This window comes from Salvelinus fontinalis, chromosome 4 (assembly GCF_029448725.1).
Source record: "Salvelinus fontinalis isolate EN_2023a chromosome 4, ASM2944872v1, whole genome shotgun sequence".
Lineage (NCBI taxonomy): Eukaryota > Metazoa > Chordata > Actinopteri > Salmoniformes > Salmonidae > Salvelinus > Salvelinus fontinalis.
In genome coordinates, this window is record NC_074668.1 from 48,233,878 (window position 1) to 48,258,771 (window position 24,894).

The following is a 24,894-nucleotide window of genomic DNA, read 5'->3' on the forward strand; positions in this document are numbered from 1 at the left end:
ATTTTGTGTGAAAGCTGCAATGAATTTGTACTTCAGGAAGGCTACGTTCATATCACATTTCTCAGGTTGTGTTTCTCCATCTCTGACCTAATTAAATCCTATGACCACAGTGCCTCAATGTATTGGTAAAGTGTTGGTAAATTCTTAGGCTTGACCTGTTCTGTGTGTGTATGTGTGTGTGTGCACGAGATATTCAAAGACTCCCTCAGTGACTCGGCAGCAGAACACTTGGGGGTCAGTCTTGTTAAAATAGAACACATCACACTGGCCTCACACGTGCTTCACACCGACCAATGAAAACCTCAGTAGCAGCCAGTAGCTACAGTGAGGAGCGAGGAGAGGAAGCAACACCTAGGCCTGTCCTCTTCCCAGCTGTTTAATCGAGGGGAAGAGAGTGAGAGCGATAGAGAGAGAAACAGAAAGGGAAACACCCTCACCTGGCGTTGTCTAAAACACAAAGGAGGAGTAGACAGAGAATCACTCATGTCTGACTGTCTCGTGACGGGTCTTGTCAGCACGAGGATTAGGCAACATCTGACAGTAGTCATAAAGGTGTGTGTGTGTGTGTTTATGTGTGTGTACGTATGTGTGGTGTGTGTGCATCTCTTGTTCACCTGAAGTAGTATGAAGTTGCTTAGATACTGATCTAAGGTCATACTCCTGTTCCTAGATATATGTGCCAAAGGTCAATTTACAGTCTTCCACCCCAGAGCGGTGTGTCCCGAACTCAGCCCTATGTGTCGGAGGGAGTGCCTTGTACAGGTGGAGAATGTTGCTGGGTACAAGGTTCAGAGGGCGATGATTGACTATGAAGAAATATGAAACAATGAGCCAACTGTTTAAGATAAGAGACGAGGAAGAGAGAGGGAAGGGAAGAGAATGAGAGAGAGAGGAGAAAGAGAGAAGGATAGAGATAGAGTGAGGGGTAAGATAAAAGAGAGAATGGAAGAAAGAGAAATAGTGAAAAGGAAGGAAATAAAGAGAGGCTCTGAGAAAGCAGATGAGTCACACCCGCGCAACAACTTCCTTAAACCATAGGCTTAACAGTCAACAGATTTCTTCACAACAACCTCCACAGCTTTCCAACGATGTGACATCACCAGGTGGTACATTAGTTAATAGACCAAAAAGAAATAGCATAAATGATAAACATGCTGTTTTCCATGCAATTACAACAGAGCAGGACAGGAAGCTAGTCTATAACCTGGATATTGACCACTGACCAGACTTTTTCAGTGATTCATGTAGGCCTACACTCTTTAGAAAAAAGGGTTCTGGATAGCACCTTTTTTTCTAACAAATAGTTTTCAGTTTTCCACTCCCCACTCAGACCACTCCTAGACAGTCCGGGCAAAATGATTGCTTAAGAAAAGCTATTTTCTAAGAAGTTATTTTAGTTTCTTTTTGACTATTTTAATTGGAAACAATCACAGTAAGGTACTTACTTGTTACCCTGAAATTATTTTGATATTGAGATAAAAAAAACAGCTGCTGTCACATTCCTGACCTGTTTTCTGTTTGGTATGTGTTTAATTGGTCAGGGCGTGAGTTTGGGTGGGTAGTCTATGTTATGTGTTTTATATGTTGGGTATGGATCTCAATTAGAGGCAGGTGGTTTTCATTTCCTCTGATTGAGAGTCATATTAAGGTAGGTTGTTCTCACTGTTTGTTTGTGGGTGATTGTTCCTGTGTCAGTGTATTCCACATGGGACTGTTTCGTTTGTCCGTTCGTTTAAGGTAGTCTGTTCCTGTTCTTGCGTCCTTCGTCTATATGTAAGTTCGTTTGTTTCAGGTCTGTTGCCTTCGTTTATTGTTTTGTAGTTTGTTCTAGTGTTTTGTCAGTGTTTCGTCTGTTTGTAACAAAGTCAGTATGTATTCATCACCCGCTGCGCCTTGGTCCATTATTACACCACCAGACGAACGTTACAGCTGCATTGGACCTTTAAACAGAAGGATTTTAACGGGCATTTTGTATTATGCTAATTAGATGTTTGCACAGGCATGGACATCGACTCAAGGACCAGACATAATGTCTAAAGCGTAAGGCTAAACTTCATAGACAATGAAAAACATTGGGCTGAGTTATCATGAAGCAATGTCATTGAACTGTCACGCATGCACGCATATACACGGTCTCTAACAACTGCCCAAGCACAGGGTAGGGTGGGCATATATCTGCCAGCACAGATAGACAAGGCCCAGGATCACAATGACAATCTATAGACAGTTGACAACTGGCGTGGAGACACAGCAGCTGTGGGAAGAGACAAGGGATATATTTAATGATGTAATGAAGCTACAGGTAGCCTAATGGTTAAGAATGTTTGGCCAGTATCTGAAAGATCACTGGTTCTAATCCCTGAACTGACTAGGTGAAAGATCTGTTGATGTGCCTTTGAGCAAGGCACTTAACCTTATTTACTCTTGTAAATTGTTCTGGATAAGAGTGCCTGTTAAATTACTAAATATAAATGTATATTAATCAGTGACTGATACATTGAGGAATAATAGAGACTTTAGCCATATATGTATTATTATTTTTTACTTTATTTAACTAGGCAAGTCAGATAAGAACAAATTCTTATTTACAATGACAGTCTACGCCGGCTAAACCCGGACGACACTAGGCGCCGCCCTATAGGACTCCCAATCACAATCATGTGATGCAGCCTGGATAAATAAAAGGTTTGTGTTATTATCCCTCTATGACGAGGAAATGATGATGATGCATACACACCATGGAGTATCCTTTAGGATGAGGAATACACACACTTCATGAGAAATCGGTGAGTAATGTTGTACTGCATTACAGAGCACAAAGGATAAACATGTTGTTTATTCATGCCATTACAACAGGAAGCTAGTCTATAACCTGGACATTGACCACTGACAAGACATTTTCAGTGATTCATGTAGGCCTACACTCTTAGAAAAAATAGTTCTAGATAGCACCTTTTTTTTCTAAGTAAGTATTTTACCCAGAACCATTTACTGTACATCATGGGTTCCCAAACTTTTTTGGTCCTCGACCCCATTTTGAAATCTTTTTTTTTTTGCGACGCCACCATGTAAAAACCGGATGTAATCAACGGCCAATGTACACTTTTTTAATTGGGGCTATGACAATCTATTACAAATCAGTCTGACTACTTAAATCTGAAGGAAGTATGGTTTGAAGTGACTGAAATGCATCAGGAAGGTATTGGGAAGTTCAGAAGATCATCAGGCAATCATTTTGTAAGAACTTCATCACTAAACAGGTTTCCATCCAACCCTTTAATGCGAGTAAAGTGGAGGTCGGATAAAAAAATGTCACGACAGGCCTGATGGAAACAGAAAATGTTTCCGGTAAACTTTCCAAATGTCTACAAAACAAAATACACTAGACCAGGTGGGATTATTTTGTGTCAGTAAAATGAAATATGTGAGAAATGTCCGTGGAAAGGCTTATATACACACGTGTCTATAATAACAATCATATCGAAGTAAACTTGGAGTCACGCGATGACATGCTGTGTGGTCCTCCCACTAAAACTCCTTGGGAAGGCGTGCAGTTTATTAGGCTACAGATGATATAAGTTATGAACTTCACAGGGTGGTGAAATTGCAAGATGATGAGGCTCCTTTCCAATAAATGTCTAGAGTCTTATTTTTGTGAAATGATCATCGACGCTTGGCTGCTGTTTGACAAATAAAAATAATTTTGTATTTTTGTCCATAATAATCTCTTAATGTATGCTATACTTGAGCTCTAGCCAACAACGTATATGTTGTTGGCGCACATACCCCTGACCATAGAGAGCCTTGTTATTCTCTATTTTGGTTAGGTCGGGGTGTGACTAGGGAGGGTGTTCCTATCTAGGTTTATTATTTCTATGTTGGCTTGGTATGGTTCCCAATCAGAGGCAGCTGTTTATCGTTGTCTCTGATTGGGGATCATATTTAGGCAGCCATTTCCCCACTGGTTTTTGTAGGATCTTGTTTCTGTGTAGTTGCCTGTGAGCACTGCTTGAGCTTCACGTATCGTTTGTTCTTCTTTGTTGTTTTTGTGAGTTTCATGTGATTAATCATGTGGAACTCTACGTACGCTGCGCCTTGTTCCGTTATTTCATTAGACGATCGTGACAACGCCACAGTGTCCTCAAAGTTCATCATTAAGCTAAGGACCCTGGGACGAAACACCTCCCTCTACAACTGGATCCTGGACTTCCTGACCGGCCGCCCCCAGGTGGTAAGGGTAGGTAACAACACGTCCGCCACGCTGATCCTCAACATGGGGGCCCCTCAGGGGTACGTGCTCAGAGCACTCCTGTACACCCTGTTCACTCATGACTGCATGGCCATGCACAACTCCAACACCATCATTAAGTTTGCCGATGACACAATAGTCGTAGGTATGATCACCATCAATGATGAGACAGCCTCTAGGGAGGAGGTCAGAGACCTGGCCGTGTGGTGCCAAGACAACAACCTCTCCTTCAACGTGATCAAGACAAAGGAGATGATTGTGAACTACAGGAAAAGAGGACCGAGCACACCCCCATTCTCTTAGACGGGGCTGCAGTGGAGCAGGTTGAGAGCTTCAAGTTCCTTGCTGTCCACATCACCAACAAACTATCATTGTCCAAACAAACTAAGATAGTCATGAAGACTGCACGGCAAAGCCTATTCCCCCTCAGGAGACTGAAAATATTTGGCATGGGTCCTCAGATCCTCAAAAGGTTATACAGCTGCACCACCGAGAGCATCCTGACTGGTTGCATCACTGCCTGGTATGGCAACTGCTCGGCCTCCAACCGCAAGGCACAACAGAGGGTAGTGCATATAGCCCAGTACATCACTGGGGCCAAGCTTCCTGTCATCCAGGACCTCCTTACCAGGCGGTGTCAGAGGAAGGCCCTAAAAATGGTCAGTCTCCAGCCACCCTAGTCATGGACTGTTCTCTCTGCTACTGCATGGCAAGCACTACCGGAGCGCCAAGTCTATGTCCAAAAGGCTTCTTAACAGCTTCTACCCCCAGCCATAAGACTCCTGAACAACTTATCAAAAGGCTACCCAGACCCCTCTTTTAAGCTGCTGCTACGCTCTGTTTATTATCTATGCATAGTCACTTTAACTCCACTGTACATAACTGTACATATTACCTGAGTTACCTTTACTAACCAGTGCCCCCGCACATTGACTCTGTACCGGTACCCCCTGTATATAGCCTCGCTGTTGTTATTTTACTGCTGCTGTTTAATTATTTGTTACTTTTTTTTTTTTTTTTTTACTTTTTTTTTTTTTTTTTTATTAAAAAATTTTAAAGCATTGTTGGTTAAGGGCTTGTAAGTAAGCATTTCACTGTAAGGTTACCTGTTGTATTCGGCGCATGTGACATAACATTTGATTTGATTTGAATCTGCCAGCCCTTGTTGTTCAAGGTTGAACTATGTTGTTCAAGGTTGAGTGAGATGATGAGAGTAGAATGAGCATTACAAGGCTGCTGGGGTTCTAATTCTAAATGAATGGAAACATAAACATAGATAATGTATATGATACGTTTGGACAGTGTGAGAGATCGGATGGGGTAAACCAGGAACATAGCAGGAAGCATACTCCCGACAAGAGATACTGAAAACATAAAACAAGCCCACAGAAAGAATCAATAACTACAGCTGCTCTCCAACAACCACTTAAACGTGGCTGAAACTGAGTGAGAGAAAACATGTTTGTATTTGTGCACAAGTGTCTCTGTCATTTGTCAAGTGATCATTTGTCAGATCATCATTTGTCAGGTGAGGGTGAGGTGTGCCACAGTGACATGTCTCTCTCTCTCTTGCTCTCTCTCTCTCTCTCTCTCACACACACACACACACACACACACACACACACACACACACACACACACACACACACACACACACACACACACACACACACACACACACACACACACACACACACACACACACACACACACACACAGAGAGGAGTTGAATCCTATCACCTCACCTCACACATACACTTCCATGGTAAGAGCCCCCATCAGCATGTTGTAAATAACTTGTTTACTGACAAGGTAAACAAACAAATCAATGTGAACAAAACCACCTTCATCACATCACCCTCACTACTTTCCCTCCCTGTGACCCTGACTGTGTCCCAAATGAGCCCTATGGGCCCTGGTCAAAAGTAGTGCATAGGGAATAGGGTGCCATTTGGGATTCAGACCCGTATCCAAACAAACCTTTCTTGAACTCCTCCAACATGGAATCCAGCTTGGTGTCATGGAACACGAAGTGGACCGTGTGGTTGTAGAACTTGGTGATAGTCTTTAGCGTCGTACAGTCATCCGGGTCAACGAAAGCCAGGTCCTTGACAAACATGATATCCACAATGTTTGACCGCTCGTGCTCGAACACTGGTATGCGCGTGTACCCGCTCTCCATGATCTCTGACATGGTGTTGAAGTCTAGCACAGCGTCGCTGTGGATCATGAAGGAGTTAATGATCGGTGTCATGACATCTTGAACGGTTTTGGTCCTGAGCTCGAGCGCACCTTGGATCATGTTTAGCTCCTCTTTGACCAGGTCATTGTATGGTTCCGTCACTCTCAACATCTCCACTAGCTTCTCCCGGTTGTACACAGTACCAATCTCCTGGCCCAGGACACAGTCCAGGAGTTTACTGATGGGCCATGACAGGGGGAAGGTGACCAACATGAAGAACTTGGTCACCATGATTGTGTTGGCTCCTACAGCCAAACCGTGGCGAGAGCACAGAGCCTGGGGCACAATCTCCCCGAATATGACAATACTAATAGTGGAGGCGACCACAGCACCCAGGCCTGACCCTATCAAGTCATCCAGAAGTATAGTGAGCGTTGTGTTGACAAGCACATTACCCAGAAGCAACGAGCATAGCAGATAGTTCCCTTTCCTCCGAATGGGATCGATCTTGCTGGCGTACCTCTTCTCCTTCTCGGTACCGCAGCTCTGGACTATCCGGAGCTCCATAGGATCCAGGGCCATGAGTCCCAGGTTAAGCCCGCTGAACATACCTGACAGTACCAGCAGGCAGCAGATGAGGATGCACTGGAACCACATAGGAAGCATGGACTTCTTCTCCTCCACCACCCGCAGCCTCCCGTCATCCTCACCCAACAGGTACCACTTGCCATCCTGGCTTTCCTGGACGCACAGCCCATACTCCTTCTGGGGCTCGCTCTTCCGGAGAGGCTTGATTTTCAAACTCAGAACCCCCCAGGTTCGGAGGTGGCTCACGTTCATGCCACCCCTGATAACGATATCTTTGCTATAGTCTGCACAAGTCCTGTTAAAAGGAGCATTGTTGCTGGTAACATCACCTTCCTCATGTTCATGGTCGGTGAATCTGATCTGTGATGAGGTGTCAGGAAGAATCTGTAGCCCGTAGAACCTCAGGAAGATGTTGCTCTCTTCTGTTACCTGAATCACCCCGTCATTGGTGGTCGTGGCCGGCTTGTCACTCCTCTCGAGCCGCATGCCGAAGATCCGGGTGGGACTACCCGGGACCCCCATGTCGGCTCCTGTGCCTGCCGTCCACCATAGGCAAACTATTAAAGTTGGTGTATATCCCTGCCAGACACTCCAGTCTGTCGCCATGTTTATTTCCCTTTGTGCTAACTGGGAGCTGACATCACCTACTCATTCTGCACAGCCCGCCCATCATTAACATAATGCTACTGTGTATCCAATCCGCATCAGAGACATCACATAATGAATATGAGCGAGCCCCTCTGCTCTTGTTTTTTTTTTTTTTAATCAGCAGTTGAAACTAACAAAGAGTTTTCCCCGCCCCTGTTTCAGTAAAAAGCTGAAAGATGGGGCTGTAGAAGTATACCCACTTTCAAATTCATAGACAGAGATATGGATGCAAGGACTGACCATTCATGATATCAAAATTATAGCTTAAACCATGTTTTGAGGCTATATAGTTTGTTAGTTTACATTTACTTTGTTTGCAAACATTTGAGTAAAACAAGCTTATATTTGGGGTTCTGATGGGGTACAACAGTTGAACTAAGCTCATAAGGCATTAATAAGTTATATTCTTCAAGAGTCATTGGGTACATATCATTCATTTATAAGTCTAAAAATGAATGCAGCACTGGACACGCACTGGTTGAATCAATGTTGTTTCCACATCATTTCAATGAAATTACCAATTGGAAATTTAACCAACGTGGAATAGACGTCTGTGCCCAGAGGGGCAGACAGCCCCTTCATGGTGGGATGCAATGATTTTTAAATATTTTTAAATGGACTACAGCGTATCAAAAAAAAATGTGGCATTGTTTGTTTGTTTTATTATCACACACTGTATACTTTTAGTCTGCACATGCTCCTATACAGCCCACGGTACCCCCACCTGGTTGGTAAACAGTACAGTACACCGTTACAAAAAGACCCCTCTCTGATTGGACAGCGATGAGAGAATTTCAGTATTGTGGTATAAAATGTATTTCAAACTGAGTGCGCCCTAACCTGCAATATAGTTTCAAACATTTGAAAATAGGCTTGTTTTTACCGACATGTGAGGGCTCATATTGATAGGACAGCTAGTACCTGTACTACATTGTCAATGCAGATACCCATCTTGTTATGAGGGACTGGCAGCAGGGCATGGTATGGCCTAGTATATGCCTGGTGCTTCTGGCATCTGCCACTGTTACCTAGATCATGACCTGCTTTGGTGGCCAACACTACACAAATGGGATTTCTTGGAAATTAGCTTTCATGGAGTCTTCAGCCAGCTGCCATAATGCAAGAGTCAGGACAAAATAGATGCTAGAAGAGATCCTGGTCCCTGTATGCGTTAGAGGAAAATAATTAGAGTGGGTTCTACTCAATTTTAACCTTTTACAACTCCCCTATTTCCATCCTGTGTGTGAAGTATTGTGGCTCATGTCTCAGTGTTAGTTCGCCCCCGTGTGTACAAACCACAGAAAGACACCACAGGTTCTCTTGGCCAGAGATGTGGTCCATTCCGGTATTGTCAGTTGTATGTAATTTCTCCATAGGAGTGCTATTTTATTCTGAATGGACTAGTTTCTTTTATTTTGAACATTCACACCAATACCAAAAGAAAAAATACAGACAGTGTAAGCCTTGAGTTGTTACAGCAGATAAATATGTGCAGGTGATGACCATACTATATGTATGTATGTTCACTGTATTGGAAAACAAACAGGTTTTTAAAACTTTCCGTGACCAAACATTTGCTTAATTAATTTATAGTCTGTAAATATTAGGATATCTTACCCACCTGTAAGGGATGAATTCTGTCTTGACAAACCACCCACCGGTCATAGACTTTCCGTTCAAAGCCTAGCTTTTGATTTACATTTGGTTGAGTTGTGAACTAATGTGAACTCAACGTGAAATCAACAACAAAAGTCACCATGTCATTGGATTTAGAATAAAAATTACGAAATGCCCTCATGTTGATGACTTTGAAAATGTTGATGTTGTTACAACGTCTTCACATAGATTTTTCTGGTTGAAATTACATTTTTCTGGTTGTGACGTGCCGAATACAACAGGTGTAGACTTGAAATACTTACTAACGAGCCCTTTCCCAACAATGCAGAGTTAAAAAGTAAGATCCTAAAGCACATTGTTGCCTCGTTTTGTATCACATTTCAATGATAGAACTTGGGGGGGGGGGGGGGGGGGGGGATGCTATTTCAGAATGTGTGGGGGACATCCACAGTTTTTATGTGAATAAAGTCATACCGTATATTTAAAAAATCACGACAGCTGTAACGGAAACCGGAAGTTTCGGTACAATTTTAGAAATGCCAAATGTTGATAAAATAACCATCATATCTAAGTAAACTTGGAGTCACTGTCACGCCCTGACCATAGAGAGCTGTGTATTCTCTGTTTTGGTTAGGGCGTGACAGTGACTAGAGTGGGTTATCTAGGTGATTAATTATCTATGTTGGCCTGGTATGGTTCCCAATCAGAGGCAGCTGTTTATCGTTGTCTCTGATTACGCATCATATTAAGGCAGCCATTTCCTCATTGTGCTTTGTGGGATCTTGTCCAGGTATAGTTGCATGCGAGCACTACATTTGAGCTTCACGTTTCGTTTTACGCTTTACTGTTTTTCTTTGAGTTTCTCTTCCAAATAAAGAGGATGGAAACATACCACGCTGCATCTTGGTCCACTCATTATAATGAACGTGACAGTCACGTGATGACGTGGTGTGTGTTCCTCCCAGTATGACTTGGGAAACCATGCAGTTTATGCTAAATATGAAATAAATTATGATGGATGTCACAGGGTGGTGAAAGTGCATGGTATGAGCTTGATGATCCTTTCCAATAAATGTTGAGGGTCTTATTCTGGTGACATGATGATCGATGCTTGACTGACGTTTGACAAATAAAAATATTCCTAGCTGTTATCCATAATAATCTCATCACGTAGACTAACCTGCCCGCAGAGCCCACACTGTATCTGCGAGCTGTTGGCTAAAGCGCATGTGCCAAGACTAGACTAGGCACACTTACTATTTCACGCATTAAGTTCAAAATTCAATGGAAACGCATTAAAAAGTACATTTTGTGTGCACTATGTCACCACACATGGATTTTTATCTACAACAAGTCAGTTTGGTGGAAACACCACTGGTGGGAAAATGCATTTTTTCTTCATGCAGATTTTAGAATATTTGCATGAAAATTTGTCGCCAATTGGAAGGAAATCTAGTTATGGACTGACCAGGTGAAAGCTATGATTCGTTATTGATGCCACTTGTTAAATCCACTTCAATTATTGTAGATGAAGGGGATGAGACAGGTTAAAGAAGGATTTTTAAGACAATTGAGACATGGATTGTGTATGTGTGCCATTCAGAGGGTGAATGGGAAAGACAAAAGATTTAAGTGCCTTTGAATGGGGTAAGGTAGTAGGTGCCAGGCGCACCGGTTTGAGTGAGTCAAGAACTGCAATGCCGCTGTTTTTTTCACGCTCAACAGTTTCCCGTGTGTATCAAGAATGGTCAACCACTCAAAGGACATCCAGCCAACTTGACACAACTGTGGGAAGCATTAGAGTCAACATGGGCCAGCATGTTGACTTGACACCTTGTAGAGTCCATGCCCCCACGAATTGAGGCTGTTCTGAGGTCAAAAGGGGGTGCAACTGAATTTTAGGAAGGTGTTCCTAAGTTTTGTACACTCAGTGTATAGTACTGTACAAATATGGTGTAGATGTGCCAGACTGTTTTTAGTTTATAGATCCCTTTTATCTCTTTCTGGTCAGGTTTCTCCACGCCTGTCTGAGAGTCTACTCAAGTGCATAGGGGGCTTCTTAACTGGTATTTTTTCTTCTAAACTGCCTGATTTCAATTGTGTTTCTGTGTTGACAGTGTGGACCATCTACGCCCTAGCTGCTCTCCTGCTAGCCATGGTGGCTAAACTACTACTGCATATTACAGTGAAGTAAGTATTACATGTTACGTTGTTTGATGTGAATTATGGACATTGTATTGTACTAATGCCTCAAAAGTGTAACAAAGTGTAGTTTATTGCATGTTATGTATTTTTAACACTGCGAGAGCCCCACTGCCATACCAAGCAAAAAGACAGTAACTGCTCATGATGTGGAACTGAGAAAAATGGCTTTTATTTACCTTGGTTTCACAGTAACTTTATGCAGTTATTGCTAACATGACCCCGGTTTTCTCCAAAACACAATACAATAGAGGCAAGATATTCGTACACATGATTAAGCATGTATTTCATTTAGCAAAAATGACATTCGTTCATTTTCGACAAAATTAGCAGTTACTGCTTGGTAGTGCAGCCAGTGGAATATATGACCTAATGTTACTATTGTCTCTTGCCATAGCTAGCACAGGTGGTTACCTCTTTTATTCCTTCTGTTTTCCGTAAAGAAGTGATGTAACATGGAGATATGGCCGTGTGGGAACACAAACCCTAACCAGCCCGGAGTCAGTATTTAACATCCATCCATTTCTGACGTCAGGACGTGATGTGGAAAACGTCCACTAGGGGTAAATGAGCGCTGTTACCTTCAAGTAGGTTTCGGTTTTGCTCAAGCGTCGTGAACAGGGATGGCGGATGGCGTAAGCGACTGCCTCTGATTCCAAAGGCTGTAAATTCAAATCCAGCGATAGAAAGTTGTTTTTGAGATGAAAAAAAGGAAGCCTATCCCAAACCGTAAGCATCTGCCTCTGATTCCAAAAGTAATTTAGAATCCAGTGATGGAAAGTCGTCTTTGATATATATTTTTTAAGCCTATCCCTAAACTTAACTCTTACCTTAACCTACCTGTGCTGTGAAAAATGTCTGTCCTTCTTTGTATTTGGTGGTGTGGAAAGCTCTTAGAAACATTTCCAAAATACTCAATGGTCAATGGTGATTCTAACATGTATCGACTCAGGGGGTTGAATACTTATCAAATCAAAATATATTAGTGTTTTAATTTTCATGAATATTTTACAAATGACATTAGAGTATTTTGTGTACATCATTGACAAAACAAATGACAATTAAATCAATTTGAATCTCACATTGCAATACAACAACATGTGGAAAAAGTGAAGGGGGTGTGATTCTTTTCTGAAGGAACTAAGCTAGACCAAAAAAATTTTTTTAGCCACAATAGTGGAATTTGCTATTCGCCTTAGCAATTGTTAGTGAGATGAGATGTGGGGCCATAATATAAATAACAGTTTAGCTAGCTATAAATGTATATGGATACCATGGAATTTGTCGTAGCCATACTTTTAATCAACTCTATTGTTGTCATTTACAGACATGAATGTGATGTAGACAAACTGATACATGAATCCTAAATACAGGCACCATTTGTCTTTAATCTTTACATTGCATGATACTAGGCAGTAGGCCTGAACCAGTGGGAGGTCAGGGGTAAGGGCTCGCTCTCTTTCACACTCACTACCTCTATCCGTCTCTCACCAGGTGCTACAGAGACAGAATTGTCCAAGGACCTCCAGAGCCTTCTGACTAAATACCTGCGATGTCTCCAGAGCACAGAGAAGTAAGCTACACTCATAATAGTATACTTGAAGCATCATTTAAACCTCCTTCACTATGGCAGTCTGCCTGTGTGACAACATAGCATATTATCCAGGGGCACTGGTGGGATTGGATTTATTGTACTCACTCCAAAACTCATGCTCTCTCCTCCCTGTAAAAGTCTCCCAGACTTTCATCAAAACTAACATGTGTCCATCCCTCCATCACCTGATGAGTCTGCTGGGCTGCGGAACTCTAGAGTAGCACATTAAAAAAATCTGCCACCCTGTTGTCAGCTATCTGCAGACAGTTCCCTGCGTAAGGATGTAAAAATCAAGGCTTTCTAAGGCCACATTTTGGGAATGACCAAATGCAACAAAGTTTTGTATAAACAACAAAAAAATGTATTGTTAAGATTACAAAACAATAACTTTTTCATAGCATGTTGGTCTTCACACTAACTTTTACTAACTTCTGCGGTAACTTAAACATCAAGACAACACTTAGACACTTAGTAAATGCAAGTTTCATGTCCAGGGTGAATACATTTTTAATCATGTACATCACGCATCATACTGGTGTGTCATCTAAAATATACACTGAGTATACCAAACATTAGGAACACCTTCCTAATATTGAGTTGCACCCCCCCCCCCCCCCTTTTGCCCTCAGAAGAGACACAATTAATTTGGTCATGGACTCTACAAGGGGTCGAAAGCGTTCCACAGGGATGCTGGCCCATGTGTACTTCAATGCTGAGTGTGAAAAACCCAGCAGCGTTACAGTTCTTCCAACCAGTGAGCCTGGCACATACTACCATACCTCATTCAAAGGCACTTTTGTCTTGCCCATTCATCCTCTGAATGGCACCAATACACAATCCACGTCTCAATTTTCTCATGGCTTAAAAATCCTTCTTTAACCAGTCTCCACCCCGTTATCTGGGGCGGCAGGGTAGCCTAGTGGTTAGAGCGTTGGGCTAGTAACCGAAAGGTTGCAAGTTTGAATTCCTGAGCTGGCAAGGTACAAATCTGTTGTTCTACCCCTGAACAAGGCAGTTAACCTACTAGGCTATCATTGAAAATTAGAATTTGTTCGTAATCCACCTATCGTGTCAGATTTTGAAAATATGCTTTACAGCGAAAGCAATCCAAGCTTTTGTGAGTGTATTAATCAATGCTAGAACAGCTAGTCCCAAATTAGCATGGTCACGAAAGTCAGAAAAGCAATAAAATGAATCGCTTACCTTTGATAATCTTCGGATGTTTGCACTCACGAGACTCCCAGTTACACAATACATTTTATTTTTGTTCGATAAATATTACTTTAATAACAAAAAAACGCCATTTGGGTTGCGCGTTATGTTCAGAAAACTACAGCCTCGTTCCGTTCGACGAAAATTACAAAAAGTATCCGTAATGTTCGTAGAAACATGTCAAATGTTTTTTGTAATCAATCCTCAGGTTGTTTTTAACATATATAATCGATAATATTTCAACCGGACCGTAACCTATTCAATAAAAGAGAGAAAGAAAATGGAGAGCTACCCCTCTCGCGTGCAGGAACTAATCAAAGGACACCTGACTAGTTTTGAAAAATCTCGCTCATTTTTCAAAATAAAAATGAGCGAGACTATACCTAAAGCCTGGTTACAGCCTGAGGAAGCCATTGGAAAAGGATTCTGGTTGATACCCCTTTAAATGGAAGAAAGACTGGAAATGAAGCACAGATTTTCAAATGGACCTGAGAAATAGTCCGTTTACGTTGGGAACGTTATTTTAAAGACAAAAAATCTGACCCCTAGCGTTTTTTAAATAACGTTCCCAAGGTTAGCGGACTATTTCTCAGGTCCAGATCGTAGAATATGCATATAATTTACAGATTAGGATAGAAAACACTCAAGTTTCCAAAACTGTCAAAATATTGTCTGTGAGTATAACAGTTATATAACCAGGGTCTGTTTTGTCTTCTTGTCCCATTCTTAAATCTTGTATGGGATATACACTGAGTATACAGAACATTAAGAACACCTCCCTAGTGTGCAGCGGTCTAACCTGTTGAGGATGGGGGCGCTGTTGTGACTATTTATGCTAATCGTGTAATTTTTGAAACGGCTTCCCACAAAATCCTTGATCGTACAATATGCATATTATTATTATTATTGGATAGAAAACAGTCTATAGTTTCTATAGGAGTTGAAATTTTGTCTCTAAGTGGAACAGAGCCCATTCTACAGCAATTTCCCTGACATGGAGTCAGATTTCAGAAATTTTGGCCCCTGATCTGGAGTCAGTTAAAAGGGCACTGTTATTGCTATGAGTATACGGACAACTGCTTACGTCTTCCCCTGGATGCCTTTACGTGATGACGATTTGAATGGGGTCGATTGCGCGTTCACAGGCACTACAAATGAAAAAACCCTGAGGCTAGTCACTCTTTTGGAGCTGCGTCATGCGCCTAGAGGACACCGACCCGCGCCTGTTCCAAGCATTAGTGGAGGGAGTAATATTACTCGGGTCATGTTTCTACTCGTTATGGGAGTTAAAAACATCATAAGGTAGTTAATTTAAAGCGTTTTATAGCAATTTATATCCGTTTAGTGCGATTTTGGGACATTTATTTCTGAAACGCTCTGAATTGCTGGGCACGCTTCCAGTTCATCCCGAACGCAGTTGGCATTTCCACATGGCAAGAGGACAGCTTTCCACCAAAAGACGATTGGACCCAAGAAAGGATCCTTTGCCCAAGATACTGATGGAAGAACAGCTCAAAGTAGGACATTTTTATTATGATAAATCGTGTTTCTGTCGAAAAATGTTAGTGGCTTAGGACGCCATGTTTTTTGACGTAGCTTCGCTAGGCGCAAACTGTATTGAAAAGTAAGGATAATTTAAAAAATGTAATTCCGCGATTGTATTAAGAATTAAATTGTCTATCAATCCCTGTCCATCCTATGTTTTTTAGTCACGTTTATGAGTATTTATGTATAAGAGTAGATCACTGTCTAAGTGGCGCACGGACATTTTCTCACCAGCTTGGCTACATTTCACATTGTCTAACCATGATTTTGGTGGCTAAATATAAACATTTTCGATCAAACTCTATATGGATTGTGTAATATGATGTTACAGGAGTGTCATCTGAAGAATTCTGAGAAGGTTAGTGAAAAAATTAATATATTTTGGCGATGTTGACTTTTATCGCTCACTTTGGCTAGAATCAATGCTGGGCTGCTATGTGCTATGTGCTATGCTAATATAACGATTTATTGTGTTTTCGCTGTAAGACACTTAGAAAATCTGAAATATTGTCTGTATTCACAGGATCTGTGTCTTTCGATTAGTGTATGCTGTGTATTTTTACGAAATGTTTGATGATTAGTAAGTAGGTAAACACGTTGCTCAATGTAGTTTTTCTAGTCCATTTGTGACGGTGGGTGCAATTGTAACCTATGCCATCTACCTGAAATATGCACTTTTTTCTAACAAAACCTATCCCATACCATAAATATGTTATCAGACTGTCATCTGATGAGTTTTTTTCTTGGTTAGGGGCTATAAATATCTTAGTTTAGCCGAATTGGTGATAGCTACTGGTGTTGGTGGACAAATAAAAGATGGTGGATTATGCTAATGTGTTTTTAGGTAATAGATGTACATCTTTACATATTGTGTCTTCCCTGTAAAACATTTTAAAAATCGGACATGTTGGCTGGATTCACAAGATCTGTGTCTTTCATTAGCTGTATTGGACTTTAATGTGTGAAAGTAAAATATTTTTAAAAAATATTTTTTTTGAATTTCGCGGCACTGGTTTTTCAGTGGGGGTGGGGGGGGAGTGCCGCTAGCGGCACCCTCATCCTAAACAGGCTAAGGCACTGCATCTCAGAGCTAGAGGCGTCACTACAGACCCTGGTTATAAAACTGTTATACTCACAGACAATATTTTGACAGTTTTGGAAACTTTGGAGTGTTTTCTATCCTAATCTGTAAATTATATGCATATTATACAGATGGAATTATAGATATACCTCTACTTAATGCAACCGCTGTGTCAGATTTCAAAAAAACTTTACGGAAAAATAAACCATGCAATAATCTGAGACGGAGCTCAGATAAATAGCCAAATTAGCCGCCATGTTGGACTCAACAGAAACCAGAAAATACATGATAAATGTTTCCTTATCTTTGATGAATTCATCAGAATGCAGTCCTAGGAATCCCAGGTCCACAATAAATGCTTGATTTGTTCGGTAATGTCCGTTATTTATGTCAAATTAGCTACTTTCGAATTGTTTACCAAACACCCTAACCAAAGTCTCAAAGCGCGACCACTATAACGTGACGAAATGTCCAAACGTTCCGTTACAGTCAGTAGAAACATGTCAAACGATGTACTGAATCAATCTTTAGAATGTTGTTAACATACATCTTGAATAACGTTCCAACCGGAGAATTACATCGACTTCAATTGAGAAATGTAACGGAGCTCACTCTCACGTGAACGCGCCAGTTCAATGCGTCGGCACCTCATGCGTCGACCCCCCATTCACATTAGAGTCATCAGACTTAGTTCTATTGACTGTTGACATCTAGTAGAAGCTGTAGGAAGTGAAAACTCATCCATATCTCTCTGTATTTTCAATGAGAGCTTGGTTGAAAATATAGCACCCCCAGAAAAATCCAAACAGGAAGTGGAACTTCTCAGGTTTTTGCCTGCCATATGAGTTCTGTTAATCTCACAGACATAATTCAAACAGGTTTAGAAACTTTAGAGTGTTTTCTATCCAATACTAATAATAATATGCATATATTAGTAACTGGGACTGAGGAGCAGGCCGTTTACTCTGGGCACCTTTCATCCACGCTACTCAATACTGCCCCTGCAGCCAAAAGAAGTTAAAGTTTTTAACCGATATAAGACACTTGTATGTACATAGATGTTTAATATCCATAATTTTTATGATGTATTTATTTGAATTGTGCGCCATTCAATTTCACTGGAATTTGTCAACAGGTCAACACTTGCGGGACGCCTATCCCTAAGAAGTAAATGTCAGTGGGCAGCCCATCTGGGCCAGATGACCTACCCGCCCTCATAATATCAATTGCATTGGACATTTCCTCCACAGTCAGCTCAGCGTGAAGAATATCCTGAGATATTGGGAAACTCCAATCTATCTAAAAAGCTAGCCTGGGTGTCAGTTTCAGGAGGATACTCTAATGCATATGATTTTTTATAAAATAATTTAAAGGTATTGTTTATCTCCCGGGGGTCTACCGTCACAGCTCCCCCTGCATCCGGAATTGAATTGATTGCTCTCTCTGCTTGCTGCAGTTTGATTCACCAGGCCAACAGCTTTCTCACCCTGGTCATAATATGATTGGTTTAATTTCAATAAGCTTGCTGCAGCTCTACCCGCAGAAATTCTGTTATATTGAGCCCTGAGCAAGAGCAACTCCTTGTGTTTACCTGTGGAATTAATGAGGAAAATTTCTCTCTCCAGAGTTTTAATTTTGGTTTCAAGTAATTTCCTTTTTTTTATGAGTATTCTTTTACTTGGAGCTGGTGAAATGTATAATTTGACCCCTTATGAAAGCTTTAAATGCTTCCCATCTAGTATAAGCTGAAGTCTGTGTTGTATTAATTGAAAAGTATATGTCAATTTGCTGTCCAATGTATTCTGTAAAACTTGTATCTTGCAGCCATTTAGGTTGGAAGCGCCATTTAGGTGGGTCACCTACTAAATTAGTATCGGAATATATACGAAATGCTGGAGCATGGTCAGAGATGACAATACTGTCATAAAAGCAATCTTCAATTTTAGAGAGTAATGCTGCTGAGATAAAAAAAAATAGTCGATTCGGGAATAGGTCTGGTGAGTGCTAGAGTAACAGGAGTATTCCACATCATCTGGTTTCATTTCTCTCCAAATCTCTACTAAGTTTAAATCCTTCATAAAATGCTGTATGGTTTTCCTAGATTGGGTGTGGGAGTAGTTCGAACCCGAGGTGCGATCTTTAACAGGATCTAAAGTGCAATTAAAGTCTCCTGCAACAATATAATTACCTGGAAGTGTGGAAAGGTTTAAAAACAAACGGTTAAAGAAGTTAGTCATCTTCGTTGGGACCATACACATTAATTAAATTGAACTGCTCGGACAGCAATGTATCCCGTATAATAATATATCTGCTGGCGGGTTCACAAATTGTTTTCAATATCTGATATGGAATGGATTTATGGATAAGAATAATAACCTCCTTTGCGTGGGAACTAAATGAGGCTGCAATTACCTGCCCAGGCCACCACTTGCGTATCTTAGGAATGTCGCCAGATAATAGATTTGATTCTTGCAAAAATATGATCTTCGCCTGAAGTTGTTTTAATCTACTTACTACCTACCTAATCTACTTACTACCTACTCTCATCCTTCTAGACCTATCGACTGCCTTTGATACTGTGAACCATCAGATCCTTCTCTCCACCCTCTCCGAGTTGGGCATCTCCGGCGCGGCCCACGCTTGGATTGCGTACTACCTGTCAGGTCGCTCCTACCAGGTGGCGTGGCGAGAATCTGTCTCCGCACCACGTGCTCTCACCACTGGTGTCCCCCAGGGCTCTGTTCTAGGCCCTCTCCTATTCTCGCTATACACCAAGTCACTTGGCTCTGTCATATCCTCACATGGTCTCTCCTATCATTGCTATGCAGACGACACACAATTAATCTTCTCCTTTCCCCTTCTGATAACCAGGTGGCGAATCGCATCTCTGCATGTCTGGCAGACATATCAGTGTGGATGACGGATCACCATCTCAAGCTGAACCTCGGCAAGACGGAGCTGCTCTTACTCCCGGGGAAGGACTGCCCGTTCCATGATCTCGCCATCACGGTTGACAACTCCATTGTGTCCTCCTCCCAGAGTGCTAAGAACCTTGGCGTGATCCTGGACAACACCCTGTCGTTCTCAACTAACATCAAGGCGGTGACCCGTTCCTGTAGGTTCATGCTCTACAACATTCGCAGAGTACGACCCTGCCTCACACAGGAAGCGGCGCAGGTCCTAATCCAGGCACTTGTCATCTCCCGTCTGGATTACTGCAACTCGCTGTTGGCTGGGCTCCCTGCCTGTGCCATTAAACCCCTACAACTCATCCAGAACGCCGCAGCCCGTCTTGTGTTCAACCTTCCCAAGTTCTCTCACGTCACCCCGCTCCTCCGCTCTCTCCACTGGCTTCCAGTTGAAGCTCGCATCCGCTACAAGACCATGGTGCTTGCCTACGGAGCTGTGAGGGGAACGGCACCTCCGTACCTTCAAGCTCTGATCAGGCCCTACACCCAAACAAGGGCACTGCGTTCATCCACCTCTGGCCTGCTCGCCTCCCTACCTCTGAGGAAGTACAGTTCCCACTCAGCCCAGTCAAAACTGTTTGCTGCTCTGGCACCCCAATGGTGGAACAAACTCCCTCACGACGCCAGGTCAGCGGAGTCAATCACCACCTTCCGGAGACACCTGAAACCCCACCTCTTTAAGGAATACCTAGGATAGGATAAAGTAATCCTTCTAACCCCCCCCCCCCCCTTAAAAGATTTAGATGCACTATTATAAAGTGGTTGTTCCACTGGATATCATAAGGTGAATGCACCAATTTGTAAGTCGCTCTGGATAAGAGCGTCTGCTAAATGACTTAAATGTAAATGTAAATGTACCTGTTTTATTTTGCCGATTTTATTTAATCCCCTACAGTTCCAGGATGTAAATTTAACCTTAAGACTATGAGTCATCGAATTTACCAGGGACACTTGAACTAAAACATTGCCCCATCAGAGGATCAGCCTAATATACCAATAGACCTTTGTTACCACCATAAACAAAAACAGAAAGGATGCTTTAAAGCACATCATTGTACAAAAACACATGCCTAACAATCAACCAGGAACGTGTGATTAACCCTCTTACCCCAAAGTCTCGAACAGACGTGTGTCGCCTCTGCATTTTTCCCCCATCTGTACACCTTATGCCCAGCCACTTGTCATTACACTATACTGTGTTCACCATTTAACAAATAACCAAACAGAATACCAGGAGTGAGCCAGAATATATGACCCCTGTGATCGTCCCTCAAATAGGCCTAAATAAAACAAACCCGCACCAGGATGTTCCGATGCATAAAAGCAAAGTTTCATGGTACATAAAATTATAATAAGGCTAAGCCTACTTATAAACTGGCCATGTTATTATAGTTCAATTGTCACGTTCTGACCATAGTTTTTTGTATTTTCTTTGTTTTAGTGTGGTCAGGGCATGAGTTGGGTGGGTATGATCTATGTTTTCTGTTTCTATGTGGGATTTCTCGTTTGGCCTGATATGGTTCTCAATCAGAGGCAGGTGTTAGTCATTGTCTCTGATTGGGAACCATATTTAGGTAACCTGTGTTCTATTGTGTGTTGTGGGTGGTTGTCTTCAGTCTTTGTGTGTCTGCACCAGATAGAACTGTTTCGGTATTCACGTTTGTTGTTTTTGTATTTGTAGTGTTCAGTTTTGGATTTATTAAAATAAGATGAACACTAACCACGCTGCACTTTGGTCCACTCCTTCATCCACCGAAGAAAGCCGTTACAGAACCACCCACCAAAAAAGGACCAAGCAGCGTGGTAACAGGCAGCGGCAGCAGGAGCAGCGCAAGAAGGAGGAATGGACATGGGAGGACGAGTTGGACGGCAAAGGACCCTGGGCAGAGCCAGGGGAATATCGCCGCCCAAAAGCAGAGCTGGAGGCAGCAAAAGCAGAGAGGCGGCATGATGAGGAGCTAGCACGGCAGAGCGGCTGGAAGCCCGAGAGGCAGCCCTAACAATTTCTTGGGGGGGCCACACAGGGAGTGGTGTTAAGCCAGGTAGGAGACCTGAGCCAACTCCCCGTGCTTACCGTGGAGAGCGTGAATACTGGGAGATGGAGCAGTCGGCGAAGTTGTGGTGTGAGTCTGAGAATGTTGAGTAGTTATTGGACAGATTGGAGGAGAGTGAATGGAGGGGAGATTATGAGACATTATGAGACTGCCCGTCTGTCCAGCGCCGCCTGAGCCGCCCGTCTGTCCAGCGCAGCCTGAGCCGCCCGTCTGTCCAGCGCAGCCTGAGCCGCCCGTCTGTCCAGCGCAGCCTGAGCCGCCCGTCTGTCCAGCGCAGCCTGAGCCGCCCGTCTGTCCAGCGCAGCCTGAGCCGCCCGTCTGTCCAGCGCAGCCTGAGCCGCCCGTCTGTCCAGCGCAGCCTGAGCCGCCCGTCTGTCCAGCGCAGCCTGAGCCGCCCGTCTGTCCAGCGCAGCCTGAGCCGCCCGTCTGTCCAGCGCAGCCTGAGCCGCCGTCTGTCCAGCGCAGCCTGAGCCGCCCGTCTGTCCAGCGCAGCCTGAGCCGCCCGTCTGTCCAGCGCAGCCTGAGCCGCCCGTCTGTCCAGCGCAGCCTGAGCCGCCCGTCTGTCCAGCGCAGCCTGAGCCGCCCGTCTGTCCAGCGCAGCCTGAGCCGCCCGTCTGTCCAGCGCAGCCTGAGTCGCCCGTCTGTCCAGCGCAGCCTGAGTCGCCCGTCTGTCCAGCGCAGCCTGAGCCGCCCGTCTGTCCAGCGCAGCCTGAGCCGCCCGTCTGTCCAGCGCAGCCTGAGCCGCCCGTCTGTCCAGAGCAGCCTGAGCCGCCCGTCTGTCCAGCGCAGCCTGAGCCGCCCGTCTGTCCAGCGCAGCCTGAGCCGCCCGTCTGTCCAGCGCAGCCTAAGCCGCCCGTCTGTCCAGCGCAGCCTGAGCCGCCCGCCAGTCCTGAGCCGCCAGTCAGGAGCCGCCAGAGCCGCCCACCAGTCTGGAGCTGCCCTTCAGTCCGGGGTTGCCCTTCAGTCCGGAGCTGCCCCTCAGTCCGGAGCTGCCCCTCAGTCATGAGCTGCCCCTCAGTCATGAGCTGCCCCTCAGTCATGGGCTACCCCTCCGTCATTAGCTGCCCCTCAGTCCGGAGCTGCCCCTCAGTCATGAGCTGCCCCTCAGTCATGAGCTGCCCCTCAGTCATTAGCTGCCCCTCAGTCATGAGCTGCCCCTCAGTCATGAGCTACCCCTCAGTCCGGAGCTGCCCCTCAGTCATGAGCTACCCCTCCGTCATTAGCTACCCCTCCGTCCTGAGCTACCCCTCCGTCCTGAGCTACCCCTCAGTCCTGAGCTGCCCCTCAGTCCAGAGCTGCCCCTCAGTCCGGAGGCGTTCTTCAGTCCTGTGGGCCCATTTGTTAGGGTTCCCAGGCCGGGGTCGGCGGCGAGGGTCGCCGTTCCTAGGAGGTCACAGAAGCGGACTAAAACTATGGTGGGTTGGGGTCCGCGTCCAGTGCCAGAGCCGCCACCGCGGACATATGCCCACCCACATATGCCCACCCTCCCCTATAGGTTCAGGTTTTGCGGCCGGAGTTCGCACCTTGGGGGAGGGGGTACTGTCATGTTCTGACCATAGTTTTTTTGTATTTTCTTTGTTTTAGTGTGGTCAGGGCGTGTGTTGGGTGGGTATGATCTATGTTTTCTGTTTCTATGTGGGGTTTCTCGTTTGGCCTGATATGGTTCTCAATCAGAGGCAGGTGTTAGTCATTGTCTCTGATTGGGAACCATATTTAGGTAGCCTGTGTTCTATTGTGTGTTGTGGGTGGTTGTCTTCAGTCTTTGTGTGTCTGCACCAGATAGAACTGTTTCGGTTTTCACGTTTGTTGTTTTTGTATTTGTAGTGTTCAGTTTTGGATTTAGTAAAATAAGATGAACACTAACCACGCTGCACTTTGGTCCTCTCCTTCTTCCACCGAAGAAAGCCGTTACATCAATAGACAGTGCTACTACGTTACTGGATACATTATAACACAGTGAACTGGCTCAAACTTTAAATACCTATTTAGACAAAACCTAAAGCAACAGTTTAAAACATTTCCCAAAAAGTTTAACTTTACGTGGCTTTTGCCTCTTCAGCGTTGCTCCGCTTCCACACCTCTGCCTAGCTTCTCAAGAAACTGCTCTACCTCTGCTGGTGTTTCAAAAATATAGGAACGATCGCCGTGGGAGACCCTCAGGCGTGCTGGAAAGATGATTCCATACCGGATAGCCTTAGCCCGTAGCCGCTGCTTGACACCGTCAAAGCGTTTCTGCTGCTTGTGGACTTCCATGGAGAGATCTGGGAGGAACATAACTTGTCGATTCTTGTAGAGTACTCTCCCTTTTGCCCTGGCTGCATTCACCAAGCGCATGTTATCTTTATAGTTTCAGAACGTCATTATCAGAGCCCTCGGGGGTGCGTTGGGGTCGGATCGTGGACCAGAAATATGATGAGCTTTCAATCTCCTGCTGCGTCCCTCCAAATCAACTAGTTTAGAGGTAAGCGATTCAACCTTTCCTCAAGAGCGGTGGTCGTTGCCTGCAGGGCTATAATGTTGTCTTCGGTTCCAGAGATGCGTACCTCAGCCTGAGAGATTTGCCCAGCACATTCTTTGAATTGTGATACAGTGTGATACATTCTCCTGATAGAGAATTCTGCATTCATATCTTTGATGGCCTTGAGGATATCTTTGGAACTAACGCCACTGCACGTGTTTATCGCCTCAGTCCTCCTTCCACCACTAGCACATGAAACTAGCATGGCGCCTTTGTCCTTAGACTCTAAACTTTCACTCGTTAAGTCTGGCTTTCCGGTGTGACTTTTCTTTGTCGGCATTGTGGGTTTCGGAAGCTAATAAACTATTACTGACTTTCCTGGTACATTAAGCTTAAGGGTGAACTTATTTTGGAATTTATTTCAAATTTGTAGCGGAGCTAAAAAAGACGCGACTGATCAGCTCTGCACCATTCTGCAAACTGTCTTATCAGCCC

At 43.8% G+C, this 24,894-nt stretch overlaps 1 protein-coding gene across 1 annotated transcript in view; it reads right to left on the minus strand.

Moving 5' to 3' along the window:
- Positions 1 to 7,625, minus strand: part of LOC129852887 (metal transporter CNNM4-like) — a 52,370-nt gene extending 44,745 nt beyond the window's left edge. The window contains exon 1 of the mRNA XM_055918499.1: positions 6,230 to 7,625. Coding sequence (XP_055774474.1) covers positions 6,230 to 7,625 — 1,396 coding nt within the window. The remainder of the gene's footprint in view (positions 1 to 6,229) is intronic.
- Positions 7,626 to 24,894: the final 17,269 nt, after the last annotated feature.